At 41.1% G+C, this 21,261-nt stretch overlaps 1 protein-coding gene across 1 annotated transcript in view; it reads right to left on the reverse strand.

Moving 5' to 3' along the window:
* Nucleotides 1-85: 85 nt before the first annotated feature.
* The window catches only part of PGM5 (phosphoglucomutase 5), a 97,124-nt gene continuing 75,948 nt past the window's right edge, over nt 86-21,261 (reverse strand). The window contains exons 10-11 of the mRNA XM_075279035.1: nt 12,366-12,500; nt 86-4,180 (exon numbers count right to left, since the gene is read on the reverse strand). Coding sequence (XP_075135136.1) covers nt 4,091-4,180; nt 12,366-12,500 — 225 coding nt within the window. The 3' untranslated portion in view covers nt 86-4,090. The remainder of the gene's footprint in view (nt 4,181-12,365; nt 12,501-21,261) is intronic.

The raw sequence follows: 21,261 nt of genomic DNA on the forward strand, positions 1-21,261 counted from the left end.
TTGCCTCCTCATATAACTTCTTTATATGGGATCCTTTATCATGTGCTGTTATATAGGAAGGTAAGATAACTGGGACACACACATCTTGCATTTCGTTTTATTGACTCAGTATCATAGTTTAAAAAGCATTGAAGAAATGAATGACTCTTACTCTCTGTACAGTAATAATCTAAATTACATTAACTGCAGGAAAAACAGTGATAATGAAGTATAGCCTTGCAGCACAAAATCCATTGCAATGATTTCCCTGGTGAAGCAAACATTTTACTAAAGATAATGCATACTTATAGTGTTGTGGAGAGAAGAGCGTACAGTGCATGAAGCGTCAATACTCAGTGGGGTGCACAGGTAAAGGTTTCTACACATAACATTTGTATACTGTTTCCTAAAGATGTGATCAAATACTCAGTGATGTATACAATGAAAATACTTCACACATTGAAAGACATGGTGTTAGACATAGTAATAAGTACATGATAGTAGTTTACTATTACAAACAACTATTTCTTGCAGTTCGGATATGTTGATCTTTAATTTTTATAACAAATTGATCTACCCTTTTAAAGGGTTTTTATCATGGGTGTACATAGAAGAAGGAAGAACCCATAGCAAAGTCTATAAAAACTGCATACACAGAGCATGTGGGAGCCCACTGAATCAGTATATTTGTCATATATTGCTTCCCCCAAAGTGTACACACCATCTGTGCCTAGTCTGAAATGATTTTTTGTTGGATGTGTCCACTTTGGAAATGTTTTTTGCTCTGTTGAGGTCCTTAGATTTTTGATAGCAACAATATCATATTATGTAGGGGTTTTATTTGCTATCACCCATACTGGAATCCTGATGACCTCTCATTACATGTCAATGGGATCCATCAGGGTTTGTTTGAAAATGTATTTGTTATACCAATCATGACACCGTTAAGAACAGAAGCCAAGGCCATAGCGTAACTGGACCTTAAGGCCAGGGGAAAATCGCAGCATTTTACAGTAACAGCAAAGTGGATGGGATTCATGTGAAGCCCATGCCCACTTTGTATTAGAATCTGCAGCATGAACTGGCACGGTTTTGGAAAACACAGCATGTTAATTATATCTACGGAAACGCCAGTGCCTTTCCCATAGATATAATGGTAACAGAAAGTCTGCGGAGGAAAACTCTGCAAACTTTCTGTTCAAAGCGCTGCGGGAAGAACCGTGATGCATTCCCGCCACGGTTGTTCCCACAGCGTTTTAGAGCGGCATTTCCAGCCCATGAGGGCCTTAGCCTGGGACCCACAGTGATCACATGCAGAGCCACTGCTTCATTCATGTATGGGACTGACAGAGTGCTGTACTTGGCTATCTTCATCAGTCCCATAAAATTGAATGAAGAGGTGGTCATGCTTGTGCAATACATCATCATTCACTCAGGAGACTCAGAGACCCCATGCACATTGCTTGTAGGAGGGGGAGGTTCCAACTATCATGCCCCCATTAATCAAACACTTATCCTCTATCTACTGTTGGATAGCTGATAAATGCTGTTTGCACAAATATCCCTTTAAGCCAGTGCCCCATGTTCCAAATATGTAGCATTTTTGCTGCGGCAAAAAATGCTGTGTATTAAATTACCTGCGAAGAGGATGGGATTCTTGCCAATCTCATCCACACATTGCAGAAAAATATCTGCAGTGGAAATGTTGCGATTTCAAAAACCTACAAAAACGCTGGCCTTTTCCGTATAGGTGTAATAAAGGCAGAACGTCCATAGTGGAAAACTCTGTGGACTTTCTTTGAAAAGTGCTGCTGAAAAAAAAAAAACACAATGCATTTCCATCGCAGTCTTTTCTGAAGCCATTTCTGGCTGCAGCTCACTATATGGGACATCAGCCTTAAAGGAGGTTTCCCATCTAAGGGTGCATTCACACTAAGTATACGCTGAGCTGATTCTGAACGTTAAACACATTCAGAATCAGCGCGTACAAAGCAGATCCCATTCATTTCAATTGGAGCCGGCATAAAAGCGCTCCCCATTGAAATGAATGGGCTGTTTTTTCCCTATTGGTTTCAATGTGATACGCACGTATCCAATAGGGAAAAAAGCAGCCCATTCATTTCAATGGGGAGCGCTCGTATGCCGGCTCCCACTGAAATGAATGGGATCTGCTTTGTACGCGCTGATTCTGAAAGTGTTTTACGTTCAGAATCAGCTCAGCGTATACTTAGTGTGAATGCACCCGGTTTTACTTGCTCTCCTGTTTCCTTGCTCTCCTCTCTTCCCCACTTCCTGGTTTCAGTTACAATTTGGTGGGCAGGCTTAGCCTGTGTGATATACAGGCCAGCAGCATTCTCCTGAGGATTAAATGTACACTGTGCCTTCTGGATTTATATATAGAGATAACAGGGGCACTGACCATGCACTGTTTTAAAGGATAATATCTTTAGGCTGAGGCTCCACATTGCATAAACACAGCTTTTTTTGTGGCAGATTTTGCTGCGTTTTTTTTTAGTCAAAGCCAGGATTGGATTAAGCAGAAGGTAGAAGTAGAAGTATTTCCTATATATTTCCCATTCCTTTTATAGCTGTTCTTGGCTTTGCTTCAACAAACCGCAACAAAATCTACAAGTCCGCAACGTGGGGCCTCACCCTTAAAGTGGTTGGCCAGTAATTGTAGCAAACTGAAGGATAGATACGTATATAACAAAAAAAAAAGAAAACAACTCACTTATCTCTGGTGGTCTGTTGTCCTACTGCCCTTATCAGCCCATGCTTTGGCTTGCTAAGTAGGGAGTGGGGAGGCTTACATGACCAATGAGACTAATAAGTGGTAACAAACCCTGCCTTGCCTTGAGTTTGCTATCATTTTTCTGTAATTCCTTTAACATGAAATTATGTTGGATTTCCTCATATAGGACAACGGTGATGTTACTGTGGTATGAATGATATATTAATACCTGAAGTAAATGTGCAATCCCATTATAAAAATGTGACCAAACACAGCTAGCAGTTCATTGTAAAATCTCAGCCTGCCTTTACTGCTCTAGAACATCTGTCTGTGGGGTCACATGGTGGCTCAGTGGTTAGCACTGCAGCCTTGTAGCGCTGGAGTCCTGGTGCTCAAATCCCGCTAAAGGCAAAAAACCATTTGCAAAGAGTTTGTATGTTCTCCCCGTCTTTGCATGGATTTCCATCCCATATTCCAAAGACATACTGATAGGGAAAAATGTATGTTGTGAGCTCTATGTGGGGCTCATAATCTACATTTAAAAGCAAAAAAAAAAAAACTAACAAAAAGAATATCTGTCTGCCTTAACTACTCAGATACAAGCACAGGCAAAGATCACAAGCAAAGCCTAATTTCACTGCAACCAGATAAAGACTATATGTAGAGTTATATACAGCGAATACACTTTTTCCTTTACTAGGTAAACCAATTCCATTGTTAACTTGGTCAATCTCATCTTGTGCAAAAAAAAATATAAAAACAAAACAGTAGTGCAGTCAATGGCATCCAGTTACATTTCATTTTTATATTTTTAATAACTTTCCTGTCATGCAATACAGCCATCTTGTCACATACTAGTAAGTGATCACACACCATGTTCTGAAATGTGAACCAGGCCACCACTATTTCAGCTCTGCTGTCAATAAGATCATTGTAAAGGTCTCTTCCTATTTCATACTTCTTCATGACTAACTGGGTTATTAACCTTTTATTCACAAAACTGTAAAGATAGCCATTGTGTATAGAATTTTATATCATACATAAGAATCACCCTTAATGTCTGCCTGTAAATTGATAGAAGAAAAACACACCATTGTTCCATGTACGTTATTGTTCCATCACTCATAACATTAGTTTTTCCGTGTATTTTCTATTTTATAGAGCATAATATACTAAAAATGTGAATAAACCATAATAAATTCTGATGTTTGAGATTAAATGCCAAACTTTTTTTTTTTAATAAGGATGTAGTAAGTGGGATAAAGACAAAAATCACTTTGGAGGAGAAAAGCATATACAGCAAATAAAGGCAATATTTCAAAGATTGATAACTCTCTCCTTGCACACTCTTTGGCCCATAGTGGTTTTTGAAGGGGAGGTTCAAGTGATGACAGTGGGTCCTTTTCGTCCAGTCCGTTCATGTATCTGGGAAAGCTTCAAAGCAATTGCTATCAGAGGGCCCAGTACTGCCTATGGAAATAAGACATGCACAAGAGTCATTTTTGTTGCTATTGAGTAAACTTCATTTAAATAACCAAATACATCTAAAGAAGACCTTTCACCCCTTTCAGAAGCCCAATAACATTCATACATTGCTGTCACCCTGAGCATTTTGGTGTGTTTTTTTATCCAAATTCATCCAGTAGCTCCAAAGATATAGGAAAATTAGGGTTTATTAGCTAAGAAGGTGGTAATATTTCTCCAAGGACAGTATCTCTGTGCGTTGTATGTCATGCAATGTTACCACCTCCTTGGCTAACAGACCCTAATTTGCATAGACACTAATGAGGTTGAAATGGCTTCATTTATTTGGATAAATAAAATACCTTAAAATCCTCAGGGTGACAAATGATGTATGTCACTGGGCTTTTCAAACCTGGTAACAGGTCCTCTCTAAGGATAGGGGTTTAAATAACCACAATCCCAAACCAAACCAATGACATTACATTACTAGTACTTCATTAGCTTAGTCATTACATTGACTTATTACCTTTTCACCATATCTACATGTTATAGTATTGCCAATATATGAGCAGTTTCTGGGTGCCTGTCACTGAACTAAAATACTGATGGCCTATCCTCTTGATAAGATCAATATATCATCAATATAAGATTGTGGGAGTCATACTCCTGGTGTAGGCCATACATTTTATAGTGACTGTACCTGCTATTGCAGTTCAGTTCCATTCAATGGGGACCTTTCAAGCAGCAAGTGGGAGTCAGACCACTACCAATCTGATACTGATATCCATTGTAAAATAGTCCTATTAATAGTGTAGTCCTGGAAAAAAAACCTTTAGGATGGAGACCTATGTTGCAAAAATCCAGTGTTTTGGCTGTGGCAGAAATGCCGCTGAAAAAAACCCCTGCCTTTTACATTACCATATAGATATACAGTCCTATGAAAAAGTTTGGGCACCCCTATTAATCTTAATCATTTTTAGTTCTAAATATTTTGGTGTTTGCAACAGCCATTTCAGTTTGATATATCTAATAACTGATGGACACAGTAATATTTCAGGATTGAAATGAGGTTTATTGTACTAACAGAAAATGCGCAATATGCATTAAACCAAAATTTGACCGGTGCAAAAATATGGGCACCTCAACAGAAAAGTGACATTAATATTTAGTACATCCTCCTTTTGCAAAGATAACAGCCTCTAGTCGCTTCCTGTAGCTTTTAATCAGTTCCTGGATCCTGGATGAAGGTATTTTGGACCATTTCTTTCTACAAAACAATTCAAGTTCAGTTAAGTTTGATGGTCGCCGAACATGGACAGCCCGCTCTCAAATGATCTGAAAACAAAGATTGTTCAACATAGTTGTTCAGGGGAAGGATACAAAACGTTGTCTCAGAGATTTAACCTGTCAGTTTCCACTGTGAGGAACATAGTAAGGAAATGGAAGACCACAGGGACAGTTCTTGTTAAGCCCAGAAGTGGCAGGCCAAGAAAAATATCAGAAAGGCAGAGAAGAAGAATGGTGAGAACAGTCAAGGACAATCCACAGACCACCTCCAAAGAGCTGCAGCATCATCTTGCTGCAGATGGTGTCACTGTGCATCGGTCAACTATACAGCGCACTTTGCACAAATAGAAGCTGTATGGGAGAGTGATGAGAAAGAAGCCGTTTCTGCACGTACGCCACAAATAGAGTTGCCTGAGGTATGAAAAAGCACATTTGGACAAGGCAGCTTCATTTTGGAAACAAAAATTGAGTTGTTTGGTTATAAAAAAAGGCGTTTGGCGCATGGCGTCCAAAAAGAAACAGCATTCCAAGAAAAACACATGCTACCCACTGTAAAATTTGGTGGAGGTTTCATCATGCTTTGGGGCTGTGTGGCCAATGCCGGCATCGGGAATCTTGTTAAAGTTGAGAGTCGCATGGATTCCACTCAGTATCAGCAGATTCTTGAGAATAATGTTCAAGAATCAGTGACGAAGTTGAAGTTACGCCGGGGATGGATATTTCAGCAAGACAATGATCCAAAACACCGCTCCAAATCCTCAGGCATTCATGCAGAGGAACAATTACAATGTTCTGGAATGGCCATCCCAGTCCCCAGACCTGAATATCATTGAACATCTGTGGGATGATTTGAAGCGGGCTGTCCATGCTCGGCGACCATCTAACTTAACTGAACTTGAATTGTTTGTCCAAAATACCTTTATCCAGGATCCAGGAACTGATTAAAAGCTACAGGAAGCGACTAGAGGCTGTTATCTTTGCAAAAGGAGGATCTACTAAATATTAATGTCACTTTTCTGTTGAGGTGCCCATACTTTTGCACCGGTCAAATTTTGGTTTAATGCATATTGCACATTTTCTGTTAGTACAATAAACCTCATTTCAATCCTGAAATATTACTGTGTCCATCAGTTATTAGATATATCAAACTGAAATGGCTGTTGCAAATACCAAAATATTTAGAACTAAAAATGATTAAGATTAATAGGGGTGCCCAAACTTTTTCATAGGACTGTAATAGAGGCAGAAAGTCTGCAGAGGAAAACACTGCAGACTTTCTATGAAAAGCAATGCAGAAAAAAACTCAATGCATTTCTTCCGCTGTGTTTTCCGCAGCGTTACGCTACACTATGTGGGGCCTTACTTTTAGGGAGGGTTCACACGGTGTAACGTGCCGCGTGATGTGGCACGTCTACGCCGCGGGAGCTTTTGCAGGCCGTACACACTCCCATTGATTTCAATGGGAGCGGGGATCGTATGCGCCACGCTATTTTGCGGCCGTGACCAACACAGCGGGATCAAGAGCCCTGCCCGCAAGGGCTTACAGTCTATGAGGGAAGAAGGATAGAGACAGAAGATGAGGGGAGAGGATGTTCAGGTGGTGGTATGGTGACAGTAGTGTTATTGGAGGTTGTAGGCCTTCCTGTATAGGCGAGTCTTCAGGGCCTTCTTGAAGCCTGTGATTGTGGGGATCAGTCTTAGGGTCAGTGCACACAGAGTTTTTTGGCGCTGATTTTGATGCTGAATCCGCCTCAAATTCTATTGGGAGACTTTTTTTGGAGGCTGATTTTGAGGTGGATTCAACGTCAAAATCAACGCCAAAAAACTCTGTGTGCACTGACCCTTATGTGTCTTGGTAATAAGTTCCAGAGTATGGGGGATGCACAGGAGCGGATAGAAGAAGAGTGGAGTAGGAGGTCATTGGAGGATCTGAGGTCACGTGTGGGCAGGTAGTGGGAGATTAGGTCAGAGATAGTGCTAGTCAACAGACTAGCACTGTTAGGGCAAGGGAACCATTAGATTCCAGCCAATCAGCACTATTTCAGTGACTTAGGTAGTGCTCCACCTATGCCATAGAATGATAATAAGGAAGGGGGAGAGATAACTGCACATAGGGTAGGATAAAAAAAAAAGGAAATAAACAAAAAAGAGTAGGTGCATTCAAGGTGTCATAGGTATGGTTAGTCTGGATATAAATACACTGACAAGTAAAATGGTAACAATGTTTAGAACTTTTGACTTTCATGCTCCATATCTCACCATCCACTACAGCTTAGAACATGAGACCACCATCATTTTATAGACAACCATCTTGGCTACCTCTTACATAAATTTGACTTGCAACTATTTAGCATATGATTAGTTATGCAGATTCTTATCATGTAACTGCATTGTTACTGTTTTGTTCCTGATGGTGGGGAAATCTTTTTCTTCTTATATACTACAATTTACAATTTGTTTTCACGTCACCTAATAGCTCAGTGTGTTACTAGGTAGATTCCCAAGCAAAAGGTCACTGGTTCAAATCTGTAAAATGATGGTAGTCTCATGTTATATAGTTCCCAAAAAGGGAATAGACAGGGCCTTCCAACTCCGTTTATGTCTATTTAGTCACTGATACTATGTATGAGATTAGTTCCATGTATTTCTTGGAGGAGGCTAGCAGGTCTGCATTTAGTAGGACCAACATGGTTAAGTGGAATGAGAGGTCCCATTTTGAATTTATGAAGCATTCTACATGTTTCCAGCAGGCTGATGCAATGGGGCATGACCACCATATGTGGACTACAGATAAGCGATTCAGTTTGTCAAAAGTCTGATTCCACCCTAACATTCTAAATTGTTTGATTTGTTCAGGATTAGTCTAAAAACAAACTAAAAAGGCCGCCGCAAAATGATGATAGTGGGATCACTAGTGCCAGTGTTGTCAGCAGTGGACCCTGTATCACAGAAGAGCAGCTGCCACTATTGATTTCAGTAGTAGCTCTTTTGTGATAGAGGAACCAGTGCTGCTAATGGTAGTGGTCCCACTACTAACTATCCTATCTTTCCACTATCCTATGTGCTGTGGAAAGATGATGTCATGTCACAGCACAGGGTCAGTAAATAAATTGGTAGCAGTGGGTGAAAAATAAAACAAAAATCCTAGCGGAGCTACCGCCCCTACTGACTTATGACACCTCTATGTATAGACACTTCAGCCATTTGAATTTAGCATCAAAGTACCCGGATCCTGCTGGAACTATATAATTCAAAAGCGGCAGTGGCTCCTCTGTGATAGCAGGACCTCCAGCTATGACCTATCCCTGTAATAATAAAAAAATATGATTTTTTTTATTCTTTCACCCACTGCCACCAATTTTTTGCAGTATTCCTGTAGTGTGACATCATAGACTTTCAGGACTCCTCCTCCAAAGGATGGTCACACCAAATATTGATCTGATTTATATTTCTCTTTTGTTCATTCATGGGTTTGTGTATTTTTCTAATTGACAAAACTAAACTATCAAAACTTCTATTTTTGAAAGCAATCTTTCTATATAGTTTGCACAGTACTATATAGTGTTCGCACATATCATGTGTTTTTTCTGCAAGTTAAGTCATATTAAGCTTATGCTTCCGTTCCTATTCAAACAAAAACTGATTTATCGCAAGGTTAACTAACTGTAAAGATCTGTGCTATCTACATGCTGATGAGATTTCTTCTGAAGGCCTATGCTCTGCAGTTCATTTATTAACTTTTTTTATTTCAAATCACAGAAAAGCAAAACAAAAATACAGTACAGTATGCAATAATGAATGAGTCCAAAGTGCCACGCACATATATCTATACCTTTCAAATGACCTAAAGCGATGCCTCCGGTCTGTGCCAGTCACTGCATTGGCTGCCTATTCACTATAGAATACGATGTAAACTTATTATTATTGTTATTATTGTTTATTTATATAGCACCATTAATTCCATGGTGCTTTATGTTTGGGGGTTACATACAATACACAAATTATACAGGTAGATATAATACTAACAGTGACCGACTGGCACAGTGGGGTAGAGGACCCTGCCTGCAAGGGCTTACACTCTATGAGGGAAGGGGGGGTAGAGACAGAAGGAGACCTCATCCAATCAGATTAACTTGCAATGTCTACAACTTGAAGTGCAAGTCTATACACTGTCTACCAATACGTATTTGGACACCTGTGGTCCAAGCAGCGTGAGCGGCAACTACAGCCTCAACCCTCCGGGGCATGCTTTCCACAAGTCCTTGTATGACGGTTAGTGGTATTTTATTCCATTCAGCTGGGAGAAGACAGGTAAGTTCTTTCATCGATTTTGGTCAGCTGCTGCACCCCCTTAGTTTGGCGATCCAACTCATCCCAGAGATGCTCAATAGGGTTCAAGTCTGGGCTCTGGGCAGGCCAGTCCAGTCGGTTAACCTGATTGTCACTGTACCAAGCCATTGTAGACCTCGGGTCTGAGTCCATACCAGGAAAAACACCCCCAGACCATAACTCCAGCTCCGCTGAACTTTACTGGGTGTCCAAATACTTATTGGTAGACAGTGTAGAACTTCCTAATCTAAATACGTCTCCACTATTATCCCACATGACATGAGGTCTTTATTGGACTAACCCTATATTCCATGGTACTTTGGATCTGTTCAAAAAAGACACTGGCTGGTGACCATCTCACATGGCTTTATTTATTTGTCTAGTTAAAGTAACCTTTATCATAAAAATGTCTAGTCCACTGTATAAGCAATGCTACCTCTTATGTTTCGCCTGCTCCCTCTTATGTCGCCCCTACTGCCTCATAAATTGTAAGCTCTTGTGGTCATCTTTCCATTCATATTCCACTTAAATATGAAAGCCACAGAGACCCTCATCTATCAGGCATTTATGGCATATCCACAGGGTGTCATAGCCAAACCCCTTAAGATCACATGAAAACACACTTTTACTTCCAGTATTTGTCTACAGTAAAACAAAACTGACAATACCAGAGAGAGGAAGTCAATGGACCTTTAGTTTACATTACTTTTTATCCAGTTGATATGTACAGTCCATAAGTTCACTTCTGCATTGCTTATATGACATTCATTATGTTTGGAGTGATAACTAAAAGATAGGCTCATTGAACATTAGCTGGATTTATATTCTTACAGATAATACATACTACATTATTTCACACTTTGGAACATTGCCACAGTTCTCTTTGTATGCTTCCATTCTACTGCACCTTGATATTTATTTATTTATTTTTTTTAAATGTGAATTAACACATTATTGTTCCCATTGAAAATTTCACATCCTAGATTTATGACCTCTAGAAATCATTGACTGAACATGGCCGCTGTTCTATTTAATGGATAACTGCATTGTCCTAATGATTCCATAAGTGGCGTCAGTTGTAACAATTACTCAAGGATGTTCCAAAGTGTTTATTGTGCTCGTGGACAAACATCCTCATCATTTCTCTGAGTGCTGGACTCATTTACAACCAAGGAACATTGTGTAATTCATCAGCCATAGTCACATGTCTTTATTATGGAAATGTGATTCCATAATGTGTGCTTTCCGCATGGTCTCTGCACAAGTCATGTGGACAGGAAAGTAGATCGTGAACTACTTTTCTGTCTGCATGTTCCAGGCAGAGAACGTGCGGAAAGCCCCCGGACCCCATTACAGTCTATGGGGTTCATGTGCTTTCACTGTACACCGCTTGCCAATGCGTTCAGTAGTCCATTCAGGGGGGTCCTCATGCGGACTCCCCCGAACAGATTACAAACGCAGATGTGAAAGAGGTCTCAGACTAAGATGCTACCATCAGACTAAGCCTGTCTTTCTTCTCATATGTTGTGCACTTGTTCCCAATCTCCTAAGCACAGAAGTGAACGTAGACTTAACTCCTATCCATTCACTATCATGGGATCTCTCTTTCCACCAGTCCCATAAGGGCCAGTTCACACGGAGTTAACGGGCTAGCATTCTGGCGCGTATACATGTGTCAGAATGTGAGCGCTCAAAACAGATCCCATTCATCTCAATGGATCGTTACGGGCGTATAAGACGCATAATTTTGCGGCCGCAAAATTGCACGTGCAAAATTACGACCCATTGAAATGAATACGTGTCAGAATGCGAGCCCGTTAACTCTGTGTGAACTGGCCCTAAGAGTGAGGTAAGTCATCTATGCACAACACCACTCCATATACATGCAAACCCTTTCAGGCTTAGGCTACACATAGCAACTCAGAGCTGAAAATGCAGCAGAACAAAATACAGTGAAAAAAGATGCAGAAAAACACTTGTGTTATTTACTGCTTTGCCACACTATTTTTCATTTTGTCTCCTTCAATTTAGGTCTATGGGAAAAGCAAAGCATTTTTGTAGGTAAAATAAACATGTTTTTCTGCAGTTTTTTTTTCTGAGGCTGAGACTAAAGAATATCTCATTTAGTGGAGATGTAAAGTGCTGCATTCTTTACACTAGGGTTCTGTAAAGGCTGAAATGCTACAAATGCCACAACATGTGGCCTAAGCCTTAAGGTGGATTCACACGATGTCTTTTGGCACTTAATGTGGCACGTAGACGCCGCAGGAGCTTTTGCGGGCCGTATACGCTCCCATTGATTTCAATGGGAGCCAGGACCGTATACGTGGCGCTATTTTGCCGCCGCCACCGCAAAATCACGGCCACAAAATAGCGCCGCGTATATGGTCCCGGCTCCCATTGAAATCAATGGGAGCGTATACGGCCCGCAAAAGCTCCCGCAGCGTCTACGTGCCACATTACGTGCCAAAAGACATTGTGTGAATGCACCCTTAAACTGCTTTAGATGTAAAAGGTGGTGCTTTACCACCATAGAAATGTGGCTTAACAGTTTTCTGAAAGAAGATCGATTTACCTGGGGCTCTTTGTTGTGTTTGCTTGGATCCTTTTCATAGCTTTCTGCATAAATTCTTAGAGTTGTTCCCGCATAACCTGAGGCACTGAGCCTGAAGATGATCCTTGATCCATCTGCAAATTTTATCCTGAGTCCCTAAGAAAATAAAACATAGATATTGTAATTTTACAAATTTCCTGTATTGTCTAATATTTAAGTATATGTACAAGTTGTGAAACAGTTACCCATGTGGCCCCTTGCAAAGGTGACGAGAAGCTTCACTAAAACATACCCACCATCAACTGCAAGATTGTTTCAAGCTAGATTCACATCTGCTTTGAAGTTTCTGTAGGAGACTCTGCCGCAGATTCTGCCACAAATCGGCGGAGAGAAAAGTCTGGTTTCAGAATAAAAAAGGCAGTAACAAGACGGTAGACACCCAGTAGACCCCATTACAGTCTTTGGGGTCCATGGGCAACCACTGTTTTAGCAGACGGGCTCTCCGTCTTTCGGATTCCCCAGCAGACCCGAAGGATGGAGTGCACAGCGCTAGTGTGAACCTAGCCTACGTACAAAGCTTATGGTTCCCTGTGGTACCTTAGGCCAGCGCTGCACCTCCCATGAGGCGACCTGAAGTGACCGCTTCAGGCGGCGCTATGCCAGGGCCCCGGGGGGAAGGGGGGGGGCATTTATGCTTACCTAAGCCAGTCCAGGACAAGCTGTCCTGGACTGGCTTAGCGTCACCGTCTCGGCAGCCCGGCACAGGAAACGAGCGGTGGATTGGGGAGGCCCTGTGAACGCAGCACTGCTCCAGCGGCCTCCCCTCACGCTCAGGCAGAGAGCAGGTCCTCTCCCTGCTCTCTGCCTGCTAACGCCACTCTGCCATTCCCCCTTCACTCCACCCCACGGCTTTCTGTTGTCCGCCTTGGGCGGCGAAAAAGGTAGGTTCACCCCTGTCTTAGGCAATATTCACCTGTAGCATATTTGTTGCAGAAAATTGGCCATGGGTTATAAATTCACCCTTATTTGCTATGACACTGCAGATTTCCTGAATAATCAACTTTTCAGTTTTTTTCCAACAATTAAAATCTGATATAAAATAATAACAACAATAATATATTATATTGTACTAATAAAAATGTAAAAAAAATTCTCAGAGCCAAAATGTGGATGTGACAGTGTCAGAATTCTGAACATAGTATGCATATCAACATATAAGAAAAAAATTATCTTTGTACCGTATTAACCAGTGGATATGAAATGTAAAGACTGAGAGTCCTCAGTAGTTGATACCTTTTTTTAATGGCTAACAAAAATGATGACAGATTGCAAGCTTTTGGGACTGCTAAGGTCCCTTCATCACGCTGGTATAACACAATTTCTGAAGGCAAGCACATTTATACAGGAATAGAGTGTTTGGTGCACAATTGATGGAAAGCAGTGCAAGCAAATAAACAGATACCTTAAAAAATATATGTCAGTTCACAGGAAGGTTCTCTGAGTTTATAGTCCCTTTGATTAGTGACGTGGTGTCTAGTTGTTGTAAAAGGACATAAAACCATGTGACCGGTTTAACCCCCCCCCCCCCTTGGAATGTATCAAAGGTAGTCATGAGTTTATAGTCCCATACTCTTATATCTTTTTTGCTTTTGAAACTTCCTCTTAAAACCAGGATTTTTATGTCATTGGTGATATTAAGATTTTGATTGCAGGGAGGTCCATTCTCTGCTCTTTAATCATGTGGTAGTGTGAGTTCATCCGCATCCTGAGTGTCTGTCCTGTCTTGCCTACGTAAAGACTCCCAGTGTTAAACTTGGTACATATTATTAAGTACACCACATTAGGCTTTTGGGGCTCATAATCTACATTTAAAAAAAAAGTACCACTTTATATAAACTAGAGTAAAAGTTACACTTTATTCCACATTTGATGTTTTGTTATTTAGATAGTGGATTTATTGTTGCAAAATCATGGCCGCAAAATAACGCAGCGTATACGATCCTAGCTCCCATTGAAATGAATGGGAGCTTTTACGGTGCGCAAACTCTGACAGGCCGTATACGTGCCAAATCACGCTGCACCTTACATCGTGTGAATGCACCCTTAGAACTGAAGTGGGTTTCAGAAATTGTCTTGCAAATCTGGAAAATCGCAGTTATGTTGTAAGCCTTCTTATATCCAAAATAAAACAAAGGATGATTAAAAGATGATGCCAACATATAGCAGAGATATGGTAGATAATATGTATCAATGTATTTGGCTGGTATGACTGTCTGAAAAGCAGAGCATTTCACATTTGGAAAATTGCGAGTTTTTCAAAATTTACATCAAATTTCCTATTTTTATTTTTATAAATAAATACAAAAATATTGATCAGTGTTTACCAGTAACATAAAGTACATATTTCATGATAAAAACAATCTCAATATCACGGGTATGTTAAAGCATCTCAAAGTTATTATCATCTAAAAATTGACACACATTAGTTTTGATAAATGGGGCCTGGTCCTTATGGTAGACGTTGGCCATATCTTTAGGGGATTAAAAGATATTATCAAATCTCATAGTGAAAGGAAAATCTAGGATTCCAAGCTCATGACAAACTTTAACACTAAGAACTGAGAAGAATGTGTTGCATGCATTTATGTCATTCTACATCATATAAGTCCATCCAACTTGTGGGGGAATCAAATGGACCAGATTTCAATAAGTATACAAAAAAACTTCCCCACTCTTTATGTGTGGTATATCAATATACCATGAATCATTTTCTTACTTGTCAAACTGCAAATGTTATATATTTTTGCTACATGTCTACTCATATATATCAGAATTACATAGATAGAATGTGTGAACACGTATTTGGCATATTGAACAACAAAGAAGAACCAGATGTTGAAAGCCTTAAAGGGGTATTCCCACGTTGCATACTCACCAGTCTTCACTGCTGTAAAATCTTCTTTCTTCTTGGTTTCTTGCGTCATTTGGTGGGCGGGGTTTCACATGCAACCTGCCATTTATCTCCGCCCCAAATTAGCATGTAGCTCCGCCCACCGCATAGCGTGATCCTATGGGGCGGCTGAAGGGCCTGTGATGTCATCAAAGGTCCTCAAACAACACTATATGCACAATATTGGACTATGAAGTACAGGCAGGAGCAACTCCATTCTGTGTTACATACAGAGACTGCCTGTCTCTGCCATAATGAACACAATTGAATTAGCTAGCCTGATAACTGGGAGAACAGAAGACGAGTTCAGAAATGAAAGCAGCTCCCCTCCTCTATCTGAGAGCAGTAAGCTAGGTCACATGGTGTAGACACAGGAATAGCTGGAAACACAGGCTTCCTCCCGTTCACTTAGCCCCTCCTCCCTCCCCCCTGAGAGCAGCAGATACATCACTTGACTTTTGAGCAGATAAGTCAAGGGCTGTGTCAACAATGAATTGAATAAAGTAAGATAGTGGACAAACAAAGCAGTTTTGCTGAAGCAGTTTATTTAGGAAGTCTTACATCCACATTAACAAGCAGTATAGATAGGATCCTTGTGATGGGACAACCCCTTTAAGACCATCCCAAAACACTTCAGGCCAGTGCATAACTGTGATCCATCTGCTCACCGGGCCCATGCTATAGATCGCCTCAACATTAGCCACAGAGGAGGAATTGTAAGAAAATATTAACCCAAAAGGAGTGCTGATGGATTTAGACTCTTAATACGGTATCCCCCCACAGCCTGAATGAAATGATTGGTTATATTCCCTTCCTCTAAAAATGCTTTCCTCCCTCCTTTTTTTTATCTTTATCCATTTCCTTTTTTAGTTAATTCGTATATATATATCTCTTGTTCCATTATTGATTTTCAGCTTTCACCTATCTTCTTTGTACTTATCTTTATTCATTCATAAATTCTTTCTCTATAGTCTCTTGTAGACAATTGTCATGTGGTTTTAGTGACTGTTTTAAGTTGTTTGCATTTGTCATTTTCCCTTAGTAATAACGGTTCTCTGAGTAATTTGTTATGTGATATTCTTACTTATCTATGTACAGTAGATCACTGATAAGTTTTCCAGTTCTGCTTCTACAAACTTATTATGTTATCACCATATGCACATCTTTATATTACACTGTACATCCTTTTCGAGACATTATTCATCTACTTGTTTGTTTTGTTGTTTATGATATACCCATGTAATATATGTATTAGAGATGAGTGAGTAGTACTCGATCGAGTAGGTATTCGATCGAATACTACGGTATTTGAAATACTCGTACTCGATCGAGTACCACTCACTATTCGAATGTAAAAGTTCGATGCAGAACCAGCATTGATTGGCCGAATGCTATACAGTCGGCCAATCAACGCTGGTTCTTCTCTTACCTTTAGAAGTCTTCTCCGTGCAGCTTCCCCGAGGCGTCTTCCGGCTCTTCATTCACTCTGCCAGGCATCGGGCCTGGGCAGAGCCGACTGCGCATGTACGCTTGTGGTGCAGGCATGCGCAGTCGGCTCTGCCCAGGCCCGATGCCTGGCAGAATGAATGAAGAGCCGGAAGATGCCACGGGGACGCTGCATGGAGAAGACTGCACGGAGGATCCAGCCCGACCCTCATTCGTGGACTTGGTAAGTATAATTTGATCGAATGCTGCCTATCCCTGAAACGAGCATTTTCCCCCCATAGACTATAATAGGGTTCGATATTCGATTCGAGTAGTCGAATATTGAGGGGCTACTCGAATCGGATTTTGAACCTCGAACATTTTACTGTTCGCTCATCTCTAATATGTATATATTGTTTTTATATGCTATCCAATCAAACATTTCACACATGTGCCATATATTTTAGGCCAGTCACGCCATGTACTTATGGTACTTTTTACTTTCTTTCCACTCATTCTACTATTGGTTTCTGTGAAGGCGCCATCTCTCCCAGTGGCGCCTGCGCACTCACACAGTCATTCTCCTTTGACTACTTGCTATTTTGCACACGCCCTTCTTTCCGCCGGAGCCTGTGCATCTCTTATGACCTTGTGAGGCTTTGTCCTTATCCACAGTATGTACAGCCCATGATAGCACTTACTATGTGGCCACACCGGCATGTCCTATAAATGGCGGTTCACCACCTCTCTATATACTCAGGTACCTATTATTATTTTTATATCCATGTGATCATGTATGGCCAAGTTCATTGGAACTCTCCTCCTATGTATTACTATCCGATCTCCAACATGACAGACCCCCATACGAAGCTGAAGCAAAACATGTGTGGGGGTCTAAATTATCTTCTGGAATAAAGGACCACTATAGGCACTGGTTGTCCATCTTTGTTAAAAAAACACAATTCACTGCTGCAGTTTGTGCCATAAAACTGTCCATCAGGTAATCCCATTTTTTATACAGACAGAGCTTGTTCCTAACTCAGTCCCATAAATTATTATTTAATCTATGATCCTCTCCTATTTGTCCCTACAAGCTATAATCTTTCCTTGCTCTTTGCTTGCTATGGCTCCTTTTTGTGGATAATCTTATGTAGTGCCTATTACTTTATCACTGTGACATTGTCACCAGCCCTCATGATTGGCTGAGAAGCTGTCAGCTGATGATGACAAAAGTCTACCTAGTACACAGATTATGTCATCCTCCTCTCTGCTGTTCTTTCTCATTTTTCACTTGTCAGTAGACACTTTTTATGGTTGGGCAAAAGGAATTTGTATTGAGGTGCATAAGGTGTCTTTTTTGTGGGTCCAGATGTACTTTTTATTTATACCAATTTGTAAAATTTCTATTGTTTGATCACTTTTTATCCAAATTTTTATGGGAGAGGAAACAGTGTAAGGCTGCATTCACACAGAGTAACGCCAGGCGTTTTTTGTGTGTTTTTTGCACATAGCGCCGCGTTTACGCCGCGTAGCGCCGCGTTAACGCCGCGTATACGCCGCGTTAACGCCGGGCAACGCCACCGCTAAATAGCGCGGCGTATACGCGGCGTAAACGCGGCGCTATGTGCAAAAAACACACAAAAAACGCCTGGCGTTACTCTGTGTGAATGCAGCCTAAAAAGAGCAGGGGGGAATGCCCACAATCAGTGCAGGCACTAAGTGCGGGTATTGCCATTGGCATAGATAAAAGCTACAAGAAGTCATACATTTTCCAAAGACCCTTGACAAAGTATCGAGTAGAGCCCATAGTTATCGTACTACTGTCACAACCTGAAGACTTGTATAAAGATTGTGTGTTTTTCTGGTGGGGTTTTGATCCGGTGGTCTGAGGTCTTCTGGTGGTTTTCTTGCCATTGGGCCATCTGTTTGGGCGTTCAGCATTGGCCTTCAGAATTTACTTGAGGTTTTTTGGATCGAACCTCAGGTGTTGGTTGTTACCATTATCCTATGGGACGATTCTGGGGCCTTTATTAGGAGGAGGGCTGGCTTCATTAGTTGCTGGTTTTTGTTGTTACCAACTGGTATTTGTGGCTCTGGGAGGAGTAGTGGTTTGTGGAATTACAACTGACTAGGAAGTGGTGTGAGTGTTGCTTTGTGTGTGTCTGGTTTGTCCCTCCACACTTCTACTCTGCCCTGTCCTTCAGTTCTGTTTGCCTGACACTATCTGGTTATTTGTGAGGTTTGGGTTCCAGTTTGTTTTGCCCCAGTCCTGTGTTAACCCTTTCCTCACCTCTCCATTGTCCCTCTCCTCATTCTCTTGTTGCGTATTGTGTTGTGCTGCGTGTCTGTTGTCCAGCACATCCCATCCTGTTTGTTTTGTCTGCAGCTGCACCTTGGTTTCTGTAGGGGTGACCACCTTAGCATCCCTAGTCCCTAACCCTCTTGTGGCTCTTCCCCTATCTGTCGGCTAGGCCTTCGTGTTAGAGAGCCAGGAGTTGTCGGGGCCAAGGCTAGCTTGGGAACAGCTGACCACCACCCACAGGTAGGGCCTAGCTAGCCGCCGTAGCGTCACGGAAAGTCTCCTTCCCCTGTTCCCTTAGCGGTGCAGTCTGCAGTCCAGATTCTGGGTCTGGGCATAGACATGAACATAACAACTACTGTGTCAGGCTGACTTCTCAATTTGTGAAGTAAGATAATATATTTGATCACAGATTCAAGTGTTCTCAGCATGAACATTTGCCTGCAAGTAAAATATTATGTGAACATAAGGGCGAGGTCAGCACAAGTGCCTGAAGTGTGGATGTGTAGCATAGTGCCGTCTAAATCCTCTGGCCAGGGATGAGCGAGACTGGAATGTGTCAGGAGACATCTGTCCTTGTCATTGACAGGAGGCAGATCAAGGAGAGGAGTTACTTTCTGTAGTTTTATGTCACAAAAAAAGAAATAGTTATTCACAAATTCCAATGATTAGTTTTTTGGGGTTTTTTCCATCCATTTAACAACAAAGATTCTCCAGCTTCAAAACTGCCCTAAAAATCAGATCTGTTTAGGCAGGTTTATCACATAACCTGATCACAGTATTCTAAACCTCTGCACCTTGCTCTAAGGGTGCCTTCACACGGAGTAACGCTCCACACATTTTGCTACATTTTACACTTGTAAAAATACACGTGTAAAATGTAGTAAGCCATTGAGTTCAATGGTTTTTTTCGTATAAAGACGTGCGCAAAAAGACACGCGTTAAAAAAAACTCAATGGCTAACTACATTTTACACGTGTATAATGGACAAAAAGCACGGAGCGTAACTCCGTGTGAAGGCACCCTAATATTTCTTATCTTAAACCTTCTTTTCTATACCTTAGAACCTGACCCCTCCATGTAGAAGTTACCCTGTACTCCTTGCACTTTGTATATTTGTATATTCAGAAAATGTCTGTGTTGAAACAGCAGACATACTCCAGCTATGATACTGGCTTCTAAGCTAACAATGTTTAAAGATGCAACAAGGCCCATTGTTGAGAAGGGAATTAATAGTGAAATGATAGAGGGATGTCAGTGCAAACAAAAGCCTATTGTGCAAAACAAAAAAATCATTCCTGAAAATACACATCATGATTTGAGTCTCTGCTCATATGACGTATCTCCAAATGGAGATTAAGGCTAAGGGAGCCTTCACACGGAGTAAACGTTCCGCTCATTCTGAACGTAAACTCGTTCAGAGTGAGGGCGTTAAAACAGATCCCATTGATTTCTATGGGTGCCGGCAAACGTGCGCTCCCCATTGAAATTAATGGGAGGCTTTTTTTTACCTATTGCATTCAATGTGATACGCGCGTATGCCAGCACCCATAGAAATCAATGGGATCTGTTTTAACGCCGCTCACTCTGAACGAGTTTATGTTCAGAAAGAGTGGAGCGTTTACTCCGTGTGAAGGCTCCCTAAGGCCTCATGTAGCGGGCCCCAACAATAAAGCGGTGCTGGAAAAATCAGAAAATCCGTAGAGTTTTCCTCTGTGGACTTTCTGCTTCAAATACCTATAGGGAAACCACTGGCGTTTCTGTAGGTTTAATTCACATTCTGCGATTTCCAGAAGATGCAACGTTTCGCATTTCCGCTATGCATATTTTTCTGTAATGTGTGGATGGGATTCGCTAATTTTTGCCATGTTTCCACCGCCGTCAGACCATGGTGTTTACACCACATGGGGCCCTGGCCTAAAAGTGTATCCATTTCAGGATAGGTTCACATGTATACATCTCTGTCCTTTTTATTTTGTAGGGCAAAAAAGCGTAAACCACCAGAAATTCATTTCCTGTCAAAAAAAAAAAATGGACACAGAAGTATACTTTGTGGTTTTTTTAAACAAATGGATGAGCAATATAGAAAAATCATGACGTGAACCATTACTTGGTTTCTGTCTGTTGTATGAAAGTGTTTTTTTTTTCTGGACAAAACGTTTATCGATGAAAAGCAGGTAAACAAGAGACTCTGTTGGTCTCATTATATAAATTTTTTTGTGGACGGACTGAACAAAAATATG

This window comes from Leptodactylus fuscus, chromosome 1, assembly GCF_031893055.1.
Source record: "Leptodactylus fuscus isolate aLepFus1 chromosome 1, aLepFus1.hap2, whole genome shotgun sequence".
NCBI classification, from domain to species: domain Eukaryota; kingdom Metazoa; phylum Chordata; class Amphibia; order Anura; family Leptodactylidae; genus Leptodactylus; species Leptodactylus fuscus.